Genomic DNA, 12,583 nt, shown 5'->3' with positions numbered 1-12,583 from the left:
TAAACTCTAAATCCTGCAGGTGACAAAAAAAAAGAAGCTTTACTTCTTGATTTAAAGTGACAATAGCAAACCACTACAGTACTGTGCAAATGTTTTAAGCATTCCATATGTTTGGATCCGTTTCTCTCACGCAGTACTATCTGGGAGGGGTCTGATCAGTCCCAAATCAGCATGACAATGATTCCAAACAAGAATTATCTTCAGTGACCATGAGAGTACGAGGTTCAACAACAACAGAGGGTGTGGTTGCCGCAGAGCCCTTATCTCAACAGCATGGAGTCAGTTTGAGATTATATAAAGAGACAATGTCCTGTAGGCACTTCTACAGGAGATTTGGAGTCAGTATTTTTGTTCCTTCCAAGGGTGACACCAAATCTTGGTCTGATCTTTGTTTTTTTCTATTGCACTTTGAATGACAACTATCCAAATAAAGGTAACTTGTGGGATTCTTTTTTGAATCTTTATTTCACTTATCCGTCATGAAGTTGTAGTTTTGCAACAATTCATAGGCTGGTACTTTCAACATGAATACAAATTAATGTCTTGTGCGTAACTGAGATGCATTCAGAAATATCTCCACAAGGTGGCGTTATGTCTGCAAATTCATAGACAAACCCTTGAGCAGTTTTGTGCAGACCATAGAGTGTGCATTGTATGTACACACACAATCGCTTCAACCTCCATCAAGGAGGTTATTTTTTCACAAATGACTGATGATGATTTATCTTTAACAGAATTATACATAAACTGCTAAACTGATTTCAACCAAACTTGGAGGGACGGGGCCCGGGCATGGAAACTACAGAGAATGTTTTGACTTAAATGAATGGCCGGATCCAGGACTTCTTTCTCTTTCTTTAATTATATTTCATAACATATAAACCATGCGATTATCAGACTACGTAATTTCTTCTTTCATATCTGTACTATAGAACAAGATAACTGAGAGCCATTCTAGTGTCTATTTGAGATAACTGTATCAGGACCTTGGTCTACTACGGTTGTATTTTTATTCAATGTGGGGCTGCCATGTGAATAAATGATGGCTGGTGGGAAATTTGAGATCAAAGTTTGTCTGGTGCCACATCAGAATCTGGATTTCTGTCACATTACATTTAATATGCATGCTTGATTCCTTAACACTACATTATGTATTTGTTTCTCATGAACTCCTGCTAAATCCGTCAGCTGTGATTTAAATTTAAACCCTTTACTAACCATTAATGTGAAAACAGACTGAATACAGAAGTAGAGTCCATTGTCCTTCTGGGGAATTAAAAATTGCTTAATTTCATATTTATACAATATATGTTAGGTTGTTACAAAATCTGATTCAATGTTTATATTTTAGATGTATACTCTGAGATGGCCCCGAATGAGTATAACTAGTGAGGACGTGCTTCAAGTTGATGTTTAAACTTATTATAATTTATATTATAATATAAACTATTGCAGATCACCAAGATGCTGTTGCAAGTGAATAGGAACAGCATCTAGGTGGACAAAAACAAACAACACTTTTTAAAATAGTATCTAAATAGGTAATTTCTTATATATTGGTCCTTTGGACGTATTGCTCTTGTCAAAACTCACAGAATCAAAGTTTTTTGCACGTCTTAAACAATTAAACTACTGCGGGGTCTCTTGGTATGAGTGTTGAAAGCCCACAGTGGGTTATAAACTCAGAATTACAGGGAAACTAATTGTGAGCTTCTCTCATCTCAGCATACCACCAATGTAGCATAATTACTGTCAGCACTTTTACAGAAAAGCTGCTTCCAAAGAACATGACATTCCTTAGGCTCAGCAAATCATGTTCTTCCCTTGGTTCTGCTCTCTGTAGTTTTATACCAGTCGTGTCAGAATGTGTCAGAGTGTGTTTCATGTCCCACAGCTCAGCGTCGGTTTTAGTTTTCCAAATAGTGCCTGAAGATATCCTGCAACAGGACAAAATGTGCCTTACATTTAAATGCACTACAGAAGCCTTGCAATTCATTTAATTTGTCTCTTTGTGTTGATAGATTTCCCATCATTTAGTGATGACATTGTGTCACATCACTGGGTGTCATCACATGAATTCACTAGGGCAAAAGTTAAATGGTTCACTAGGCTAAGAAAATATTCTGAGGCGAACTTTGACATCTCTCAAAAGAAAAACAAACAACACACAGAGTCCCAGCTAACTTTTTCAAACTAACAGGTATAGGTTTGGAATGTGCCATCATGAACCCATCATAAAGCAAAGCAACCCTTCTCTCCTCTCCTTATGTTAACTGGTATTCACTTTTTTCTATATGTACAAACTCAAACAACAAAACTTAATATTTTTAAATGGAGGGATGAAATATATTTTTTCTACCGCTGAGACATCAAGTTCACTAACATTTTCCTCCTGATCACTATTCCTGATCTTTACCAAAAAATCCTCTCACCACCTGGTTGTAGATCAAAGTAAATCAAACATAAGACCAATATGAAGATAGGGAGTGTAGAATTTAGTCGTCCACCATTGAGGGAGCCACTCTTCCCTCTGGCATGAATGGAAAAAATTGATTGATTCCCTCAAACGCTACAAATCTTATCTTATCAGCTCTTTCTATTTAACCGGGCATTCGTGTCGGCTGTCAGTTTCTCATTGAACCCTCTAACAATCACACATATACATTAATAAACTCATTGATTGATATGAATGAAATCAGTCTAATTTGCTGATATGATCATATTTTTTAAACAAGTGCTGAGGATTTTGCCAACAAGCCAAAAATAGTTCTTCCAATCTAGAGTTTATTTATGTGAACCTGTTACAAGTGAATTGGGAAAACTGCTTTTGTTTAATGTTCTGTTCTTTATCATTTATCTCTGAAGGAAAGTGACAAACTCATGGTGAGTGATAGAGGTATGTTGTGGTGAAGGGTATTTCAACTTAAGTATTCATTTCAACAGAGGGGGGCAATATTCACTGTAATCACTGTAAGTACAATTTACCACACTAGTGCACATTCAAGCAGTTGGCTTCAGAAGTTACGCAAAAGACTCGGGACGGAGTTGCAACACATTTACAAAGTTGTTGCATATGTTTACTCATTGTTGGATCATTTCCTTGTGTGCATTGCGTTTAAAAAAACGTCCAAAACCCTTTTCTAATGTCATCAACATCACAAGTCGGCCAAACGACTATGTTTGTCACTGATTGACTCGTAGGATGTTGTTTTTTGTATCTTTAAAATTGAATTTAAAAAGCAAAAACTGAAACACATTCTAATTTAGAAAGATCATTGCAATTACATGAATGTGTAGCAGCACATTAAAAGCATAGGTCGACTAACAAGGGAGGTCAAACTTCAAGTATATATAAATGAAGGAAATAATAAATAAATAGCAAAATTATATAAAATGATTTAAAAGAGATGACAGTACCTTTTACAAAAAAAAAAATCCCCTTGGTGGCTGTTTAACAGGTCATTGGTGGGTGGAGTCACAATGTGGGAAAATGGACTGATTACCTCATATTTCTAAAGTATTGATTCAAACGTGTGCCCCTCTGCAATACGTGTGTGATGTGTGTGGGAGAAGGTTCAAGGGAGAGGGTCACAACAAGGCAGACATTTCCCCCACTTGTTCTGTAACTGTAAGGATGACATTTTACTATGTTCAATAAACAGAGTATACAAATAATAACAACAACAACTGTAACAATCATAATAATAGAGTAAACTCTGTATGAAGTTACTCAAGTAATGGCAGGAAACGTTTTGTTCTCTTGGATGAATAAATTAGTCTGTTATCTCTTTTGTTTTAGTGTGTGCGTGTGTGTGTTTTGTGGGGGGAGAGATGTGCTGGATCTCTCTCTCTCTCTCTCTCTCTCTCTCTCTCTCTCTCTCTCTCTCTCTCTCTCTCTCTCATTGTGATTCGCCTCCCTCCTTTATGTTCCCCGGGACTCCCCCTCCCCCTCTCCTCCTCTCCTCCCCTGGGCGCCTCAAAAAGCGGGACCCTTGGTGCCGGAGCCTCCTATTCTCCTTGCTCCTGCAGGATGGCATTCCTCAAGTATCTGCGCTCCGCGAAGGACGGGCTGATCCTCGTATGTGCTCCGTTACTCCTTCTCCCGCTGCCTCTGGTGATCGGGACGCCGGTACGTAGAGTTTTTTCTTTTCTTAAATGACTGAGGTTGAAACCACACATTGACGTAGAAAAAGAAACCTGGCCACAGTCTTACAAGTGCAGAAATCCGACACTGATTGAAAATCTGTTTCGTAAAACAATTAGAGCGTTGGATCTGTCATTATTTGCCTACATGTACCTCATGAGAACTTATTTAATTAAAATGTTTATATACCTGTTTTATAAGGGAAAAACGTCACCGCGTATGCAGTTTTTACGCAAAAAAGTAACTAAATCTAACACTCACTGCGACATAGATGTTTGCATTTTGCCATGATATTCACTGAGTCTGCACTGGTTCCCTCCTGCACCTGTTGATGCGCCAAGTGCGCAGTGCCTGTGCATGAGAACTGTCCGGTGTGGCCTGAGGCTGCTGCCGTCCGGAGTCCTGTTGTTTTAACTCCTTGTTGTTAACACGAGGGGTCACGTCCAGCGTGGGAACGCACAGTCAAAGGGATCCACTTCCACTCGCACACAGGCTCTAAGCATGTTATGATTGTTATGATGGGCACAGACACAGAGTGGAGGCATGCCTGAGTCCAATATGAACAAAGGTGCTGCGTGCAGATATAAGGATTCCCTGGCCAGTGGTGATACAAGGTTTTGTTACAAAGGATTTTCATGAACTAATCTAAAAACATGTCAATTTATTATGTAATAACATTATGAAAATAATGAATAATGGGGTGTTTATAGAGCTCATAAAATGCGCAAACCCAGTATCAAAGAAGTCTACTTATCTATACCCTTTAAATCACCATAACCTGCCATTAAAAAAACTTATGTAACACAACTCTAAAACTTGTATGCTTGTTTGCTTGTATTTGCCAATTTTGTTTTCATGTCTGTCCGCAGGAGGCAGAATGTGGCTATGTGATCATCTTGATGGCGGTGTACTGGTGCACAGAGGTGCTACCATTGGCTGTAACCGCTCTGCTCCCAACTCTCCTTTTCCCCTTTTTTGGCATCATGCAATCCAAAGACGTAAGTGAACTTAGCAAACGTCACGTGTGCAGAATTTGTTCAGCGATGATGCATCTGGGCTCACACACGTCTTCCTCTGCTGTTTCAGGTGTGCATGCAGTACCTGAAGGACACAAACCTGTTGTTTGTGGGGGGGCTGCTGGTGGCAGTTGCCGTGGAGCACTGGAATCTACACAAGCGCATCGCCCTGAGGGTGCTGCTCGTTGTGGGGGTGCGTCCGGCGCTGTGAGTGGCTCCGTTCCTCCACAGCACATTGTCTGTTTGGCTTGTCTTCTTTTAAGACCTACATTTACAAAGCATATCTAATCAGTCACATCACACCTGAGCTTTTCATTGCCGTCATAAAAGTCTGACAATGTCTTCCTTTGTTGTTGTATAACAACGGACAACCCCTCTGTCAGTCCAAGGCCACCAACATGTTGTTCTTTGATCTTTGCAGATTGATGTTGGGATTCATGGGAGTTACAGCCTTCCTGTCCATGTGGATCAGCAACACGGCCACCACTGCCATGATGGTGCCGATCGTCCAAGCAGTGCTGAGTCAGCTGAACACCAGCGAGGCAGAAATACCTCAGATCCTCAGCTCGGAGGAGCAGGACCAGACGTCAGAGAGTGACAGCAAACAGCCTCAGACGGAGAAACAGAGCGACGGACAAGGTGGGCCACGGCCAAGAAACGTCACAACCTGTTTGGCCAAGAAAACAGCTTTAAGAACTTGCACGGCATCATTGACTTTCTCTACTAATTACTGCAAGTAACACTTTCCTTCCTTGCTTTTTGATTAAAGGCCCAGTGGTGGTGACTTTCTTGGATGCCACAGTGGAGGCTGCCAAGCACCAGGAGGCAGCAGAAAGGCTGAAGATGTGTAAAGGGATGACCCTTTGTGTTTGCTATGCTGCCAGCATCGGAGGCACCGCCACACTGACGGGAACTGGTCCCAATCTGGTGCTCAAAGGCCAGATGAATCAGTGAGTGTTTCCACGTCATGTCCGAGTATACTCCAGTAACTACGCTCATTTTAATTAACATATTGTATTTCCTCTTGTCCTTTTTGCTTAGACTGTTTCCTGAAAACGGAGACGTGATTAACTTTGCCTCCTGGTTTGGCTTTGCCTTCCCAAACATGATCCTCATGCTCACGCTGGCCTGGCTTTGGCTGCAATTTGTCTTCATGGGATTTAAGTGAGTTTTTTTGATGGTTAAAGCCTAATTATAGTGACAGAGACTTGAATCAACGTCCAGGGACTTTAGCCGCATGAGGAGTGTAGAGGTGACACAGTTGTTTTCTTTCCACCGCGTGTTTCCTCCAGCTTTAAGAAGACGTGGGGCTGTGGATCTGTGAAGACGGAGAAGGATATCGCTGCGTATAATGTGATCCGCGAGCAGCACCGCCTGCTGGGGCCCATGTCCTTCGGGGAGATCAGCGTCCTGGGGCTCTTCACTCTGCTGGTGGTGTTGTGGTTCTCAAGGGATCCCGGCTTTGTCGATGGCTGGGCGACAGTACTCTTCAACTCCAAAGCAGAGTGTGTATACTGAAGTTTTGGATGGGTAATTCAAACGTTTCAATCATAAACTTTGATATAACAGTGTTTGTGAATCTTCTCCTCACTCAACCGCTCAGGTATGTGACAGATGCCACCGTGGCCATCTTCGTCGCCGTCCTCCTCTTTGTCCTGCCGTCCAGACCCCCACGTTTCTGTTCAAGGAGGACTCACAGCTTTGACACAGGTTGAGCCGTCATTCTGCCAGAATATCTATCATTTCTGATTATATGATTTTTGAGAGGGGGGGTGCTTCTGTGCAATGATTTGACAATGATCCCACTTATAATGGCTCTTTAGCTCCTCCTCCACCTCCTGGCCCCACTCCAGCTCTGCTCACCTGGAAAGTCGCTCAGAAGAAGTTACCGTGGGGCATCGTGCTTCTTCTTGGAGGCGGCTTTGCTCTGGCCAAAGGCAGTGAAGTAGGTGGCAATGATCATAGTCAAATAGGCCAAGAGCTTTATCTACATTATGGGAAGAATTATAATGTCTCAATGTAGGGAAGAGTGCTAATGAGTTCATCATCTTGTGTGTTTAAAGTTGGAATCCTTGAGATTTCTGTTCTTCAGATTTGTGCTGGTGCTTTTCAGCAATGGTCATTCAGTGTATTTATTTATAAAGCATAATGCCCTTTAATGACTAACGCTCTGTATAGTAGCTTATTTAAATTTTGAGTGGCAGAGTCCATTGTTCCTGTATTGGATTCACATTGCACAAGAGAATAACAATACAAAACCTGCAGTTTTTAATGTTATATCAGGATTGGGCAATAAAACTATATTTTCATCAATATCAATAAAACTAAAGTCCAATATATTTGGATACATTGGTTATGCATTGTGCAAACACAGTGAGGAGGTACAACAAATTTTTGATCGAGCAAATGTTGTGCTGTTCATCGAGTGTTGGTCCTTCACTGCCCATAAAAGAAGGATTTAAAACCTTCTTTAAGCTTAAACTAAATAATAATATGACATCTATCGTGATCATTACCGATATCTACTGATATAAACATTTTCACCTTGATAACATTTTAGGCCACATTGCTGAGCCCTGTGTAATATCATCTAAATCATCCCAGTTCAAATGTTCCCTTTTTGTTTTATTAATGTTGCACCTTTCATGCCCTACAGGAGCCTGAACACATTCTCATACACAGACCTGAACTACAGTGCACTCATAGAAAATGAGAAGTTTGAACTGATCCAGACAGAAGACTACTTCCAGAAAAGAGCTCAGCCCTAATGTTTTGCGATTCCCTCCAGGTATCAGGACTCTCAAAGTGGATCGGCGATCAGATGACTCCCCTGCAAAGTATACCTCCCTGGGCAATTGCTATCATTCTGTGCCTGCTGATTGCTACCTTCACTGAGTGCACGAGTAATGTGGCGACGGCGACGCTCTTCCTACCTGTCTTAGCCTCGATGGTAAGTTTTCAGAGAGAGAGAGAGAGAGAGAGAGCGAGAGAGAGAGAGAGAGTGTAATGTCTCTATCGTATGAACGTAGGGTTGAAAGAAGCCATCATTACATTTGTGGGAAGTTATTACAGTTTTGAAAGCTGTAACAATATTGTGCGTCACGTTTGTAGTACGCAACTACTGTGACGTTTGTGGGAGATTGTTTACGTTTGTGGTTTATTACGTTGGCGGATGTTACAAGGGCCTTGAAAACTCTACAGGTGTAACTGTAGCACAACTTATGCATTTAAAACATTCTCTTGTGGATGTAGATAACCCCCATTCTCACTATAACTCTTTTGGCCCAGACCCTTTCTGAAAATAGAGGTGAAACATCTTAAAGAAACTCATGAAACTCCTTTGTGTAGTGTTCAGAACCACCCTGACCTGGATGACCGTGAATCTTCACCGACATGTGCCTTGCCATGTAACCTCTTTTGAACCAATTTCCCCAATTAGAATCCAGCGTTGAAACCACTCCCATTGAGCGTCAGCCTATTTTCCCTTGTTTGGTCGCCCATTTAGTTTCTCATTCAGGCTGAATGTGTTCGGTCCCTTTCCCCTGGCCCCTCCTCCCATTGATAACCTTCCAAACACACCAATCCAGCTCAATGAGTTGTGGTGCTGCCCACCCCGCTGCGGCTGAAGAATGGCATCACTGTGCCTTCTAGCCGAGCACTCGAGAGAACACCAAAGCTGGGTTGCAAAAGACGGTGCCAAGCAGGGGTATTCACATAGAAATTTATAGAGAGGGACGCCAAGTGGGTGCACAGGACACTGGTGTGAAAAGAGAGATCGGGAGAAAAGAGTGAAAGAAAAGAGCATTGGATCAGTTTCATGCAGCTGTAAGAGGAGAGATGACAATATGTGGCCGTCCCGGTTTGTGGCATGTCACGTTCTGTGTCATCCTGTCAAGGGAATCCTTACCATTGGATTTAGACCTCTGTCATGAGAAAACGCTCTCAACGCGGTGAGCTCATGTATACAGCCTACTGTTTAAAGAAGCCTAAATATAACGTTTTTGGTCTTTTCACCCATTGTTTATTTTGAGAGGCAGAAATTATTGTATACATGTAAGCTGCCGCGCGACGGGATATATAATTCAGGAGCAAAGTCCACAGAGTTGTGCTTTCTCCATCTCAGCCGTCTGCCATTACCGCCACAGTTGTCGTGCTCTTCTATTTTAGATGTGAGACTCCAGTGCCACAAGCTTTCAGGACTTACATCTTAATTACACCCACCTAATGAGAGTTTTCACTCCGCCTAGAATTATACACTTTTCCTCCGGAATCATGAGTCAGTGATTACGGTTGCAGAAAAAGCAGCCAGAGGGAGGAATGGAGGATTTTGTGATCAAAGCTGTGTTCATCCCTGTCTCAGACCGTTGAAGCTCTCTGTGTGATTATTGCAGTCCCAGTCCATTGGAATCAACCCGCTGTACGTCATGGTGCCGTGTACGCTGAGTGCCTCGTTCGCCTTCATGCTGCCCGTGGCCACTCCCCCGAACGCCATCGTCTTCTCTTATGGATACCTCAAGGTTGCTGACATGGTGAGTGTGGCAGCGGTGCCTTGTGTTTATTCTGCTAAATTATACGGTGAGGACACCGACGCTGTGAGTCGACTGTCGCGCTGTTTCTGAATTTCTTGCGGGGCACAGTTATCTCAGCAGAGCATAAATACACGCAGCCTCATTATGTTTAGTTTGTTTAATCTGAAGCCAAAAAGTCGCACAAATTGTTAAACAGGCAGTTTGTATGACATAGCCAGGTCAGCTGTCTCCACCGTGTTTCCAGGCTTTATCCTAACTGACCTAAGCAACCAGGCTTCTGGCTTTATATTTACCTGACAGATAAAAGGGTATAGTGACTTTATACAAACAGCGTTGGGTGCAAACATCCGAAAACATTCCCAGAAACTGGTTCAAGTAACAAACTAAAGGGCAAAGTCTTAAAACAGATCTGCATGCTCTTCTGACCAGGCCACAGATACTCAACGGGTATTGATAATGATGTCACAGGTATCTGTCTTCTCATCTAATAATAAAGTTTATTTGTATATGCTCCTTTCTTTTCTTAAAGGCCAGAACAGGAATAGTCATGAACGTCATTGGCATCCTCTGCATCACACTGGCCATCAACACCTGGGGCAAGGCCATGTTTGACCTGGAGACCTTCCCCGCCTGGGCCAACGTCACCGGGGTGTGAGCCTGGCTCCACCAGAGGAGATAATCCACACACACCTACCCCCCCTCGCTGTCCACAAAGGGCCACACACTCTGGTCAGAGCGGCAGCGTAAGGACCACATGTTGGACAGCGTGCGTTCCAAGTGCCGTTAGGACACAAGCCCCACATGGCTTGTCTTGTTTGACACCTGAGTAATACTTGAGAAGAGAGAAAGCGGTGATAGATATGACTGGGAATGGAAGAATAGTAGGTGAAGAATTAAATCAAAACATTTTTTGTCTTTAAGGAAAGACCCTCTAATGCTCGTAAAACAAAGACAGGATTTATACAACGTCAGAATTTATATTTATATTTTTTCTAAAGACATCATTCAAACCGACAGTCTTTTAAACCAAAGGGTAATTATAGGTAGAGCTCAGGTGGTGACAGATGTTCATCACGTTTTAGTAGCAATAAGCCATCCTGTCTGACACTTAGCTCATTTACCCAAGTCCAGCACTTTAGTTCAGTTTTACTTGACTTAATAATTTACTTTTTATATCACTTCTACCTTACAGTTATTTACACATACTTATTTATCTGACAGCTGTAGTTACTTAAGTTGCTTTTTATACGATTTTACACTGAAAACATCAGGTTAACAACTAAATAAGTAACATTCTGCGATCACGTTAATACATTAGTAATAATAAAATAACAGGGTAGTCTGTATGCTGTACCTTTGATACTTTTTTAACTTTAACTTAAGTAAAATACTGAATGCAAGACTTTCACTTGCAATGGTTTAAAAAAGATATTATAATGATACTACTTTTGCTTAAATGCTTCTTCCACCACCACCGCTTCTCTGTACTTTATTTTATAATTGTTAGCCATCTTGGTATTTATAGAGAATGGGCTGATATGTTCATCACAACAAAGACCTGACAACAAGTAAACACACGCAGCCTGTGTTGACCTGTTTGTCCGAGGGGATTTGACACTTCCAGCATCAGTGGAACTTTGAAACATATCATCGCTGCAGATGTGATCACTCTGTATCTGCTTTGTGCAAACACACTGACTCATTGTACTGTAGCTACATTTGCAATATTTCAGTCAATATGTCAATAAGTGCTGACACTGTGAAATGTCCCACTGCAGTTATGAATTCTGTCTGAATTACAATAAAGTGGTATTTAATATTCACTGTATATAGATTTTAAATTCAGAAACTTTTGCACATGTGAGATGACGAAGGAACCATCTTGAAATGAACAGTGGAAATCATCAGTAAATAATAAACTGCTTGGGACAGACTATAAAGAATAAGAGACGTGTGTTATAATGAGTTTTAATGTTTCTTTCTTGTTATTTTCTCTTTATAAACACAGATTTGACAACACTGTAAGAACACAGCACAGACAAACTCTTTGATAGTATAATACAAGCAATAATGTATGATATCGCTAGAGTTGTGCATGCAGTATTATTAAAAAATAAAAAGATTAAGTTTTTAAAGCAAATTCTTAACTGTCTCTGTGTTATTGTTGTCCACAATCCCACTTTCATCCCCAGGCAACCTTATCTCGAGTGAATACGACCGTTCCCCGTGTTTTGAAGCACACACGTGTTCCTCTGCCTCTTGCTTATGACCTCTCGTCTCGTGTGGAAAGCTGATATAATCCCGTAAACACAGTGCGGCAAGTCTCAGTAATCCCGCACTGAAAGGCCACACCTAATGCATGTAGGCAAAAGCTCTGTGTCATTGTCCTCTTGACGAGACGTTGCGTTAGCCAAGGGTCAAGGCAGATAAACCGCTGCCGTGCGCCATACACGCTGTGAGGTCAGAGAGGCAATTTCACATTTTCTCCGTTTAAAGACCCAAGAGAATTTACTCACTGATCTATATTACATATACACATGAGCAGTGTATTTTACAGGGAATCATAAGCTACATATAAAACACTTGGTGCCAAAACAGGTTGGCGGCATCATGTGACCCTGCAGCACTGAGAAAGAAAAGTCAGAGTTCTGCCCTCAGTTCTTTTGGGCAATTAAAAGTGGTTAACAAGCAGTTGGGTGTATTGAGCCTTTCAGATCACTATGATCTTGCGTCCTACTATGAAAAAATACCCAAAACGTATGTAATTACAGTGTCTTTCTCTCCCTTTGCTGACTCTCAGCCACCCACTCATTATCCAATTCAAACACATCCTCTAGTAGCATAGCCTCCATTATTGGCTATATATACATGTAATGCTTCAGTAGGAATTGTTC

General features: G+C 41.6%; 1 protein-coding gene across 1 annotated transcript; it reads left to right on the top strand.

The window, feature by feature from the left end:
* Nucleotides 1-3,545: 3,545 nt before the first annotated feature.
* Nucleotides 3,546-11,829, top strand: slc13a5b (solute carrier family 13 member 5b). Its single transcript, XM_053423663.1, has 12 exons — nt 3,546-4,129; nt 5,014-5,142; nt 5,231-5,367; nt 5,582-5,799; nt 5,930-6,110; nt 6,202-6,324; nt 6,453-6,665; nt 6,764-6,870; nt 6,984-7,105; nt 7,949-8,110; nt 9,552-9,689; nt 10,219-11,829. Exons 1-12 carry the CDS (start codon nt 4,031-4,033, stop codon nt 10,342-10,344), a joined length of 1,755 nt encoding a protein of 584 aa, XP_053279638.1. The 5' UTR covers nt 3,546-4,030; the 3' UTR covers nt 10,345-11,829.
* Nucleotides 11,830-12,583: the final 754 nt, after the last annotated feature.

This window comes from Pleuronectes platessa, chromosome 5 (genome assembly GCF_947347685.1).
Source record: "Pleuronectes platessa chromosome 5, fPlePla1.1, whole genome shotgun sequence".
Taxonomy (NCBI): domain Eukaryota; kingdom Metazoa; phylum Chordata; class Actinopteri; order Pleuronectiformes; family Pleuronectidae; genus Pleuronectes; species Pleuronectes platessa.
Note: the sequence above shows the minus strand (reverse complement) of the source record. Positions and strands in the feature narration are given on the sequence as shown.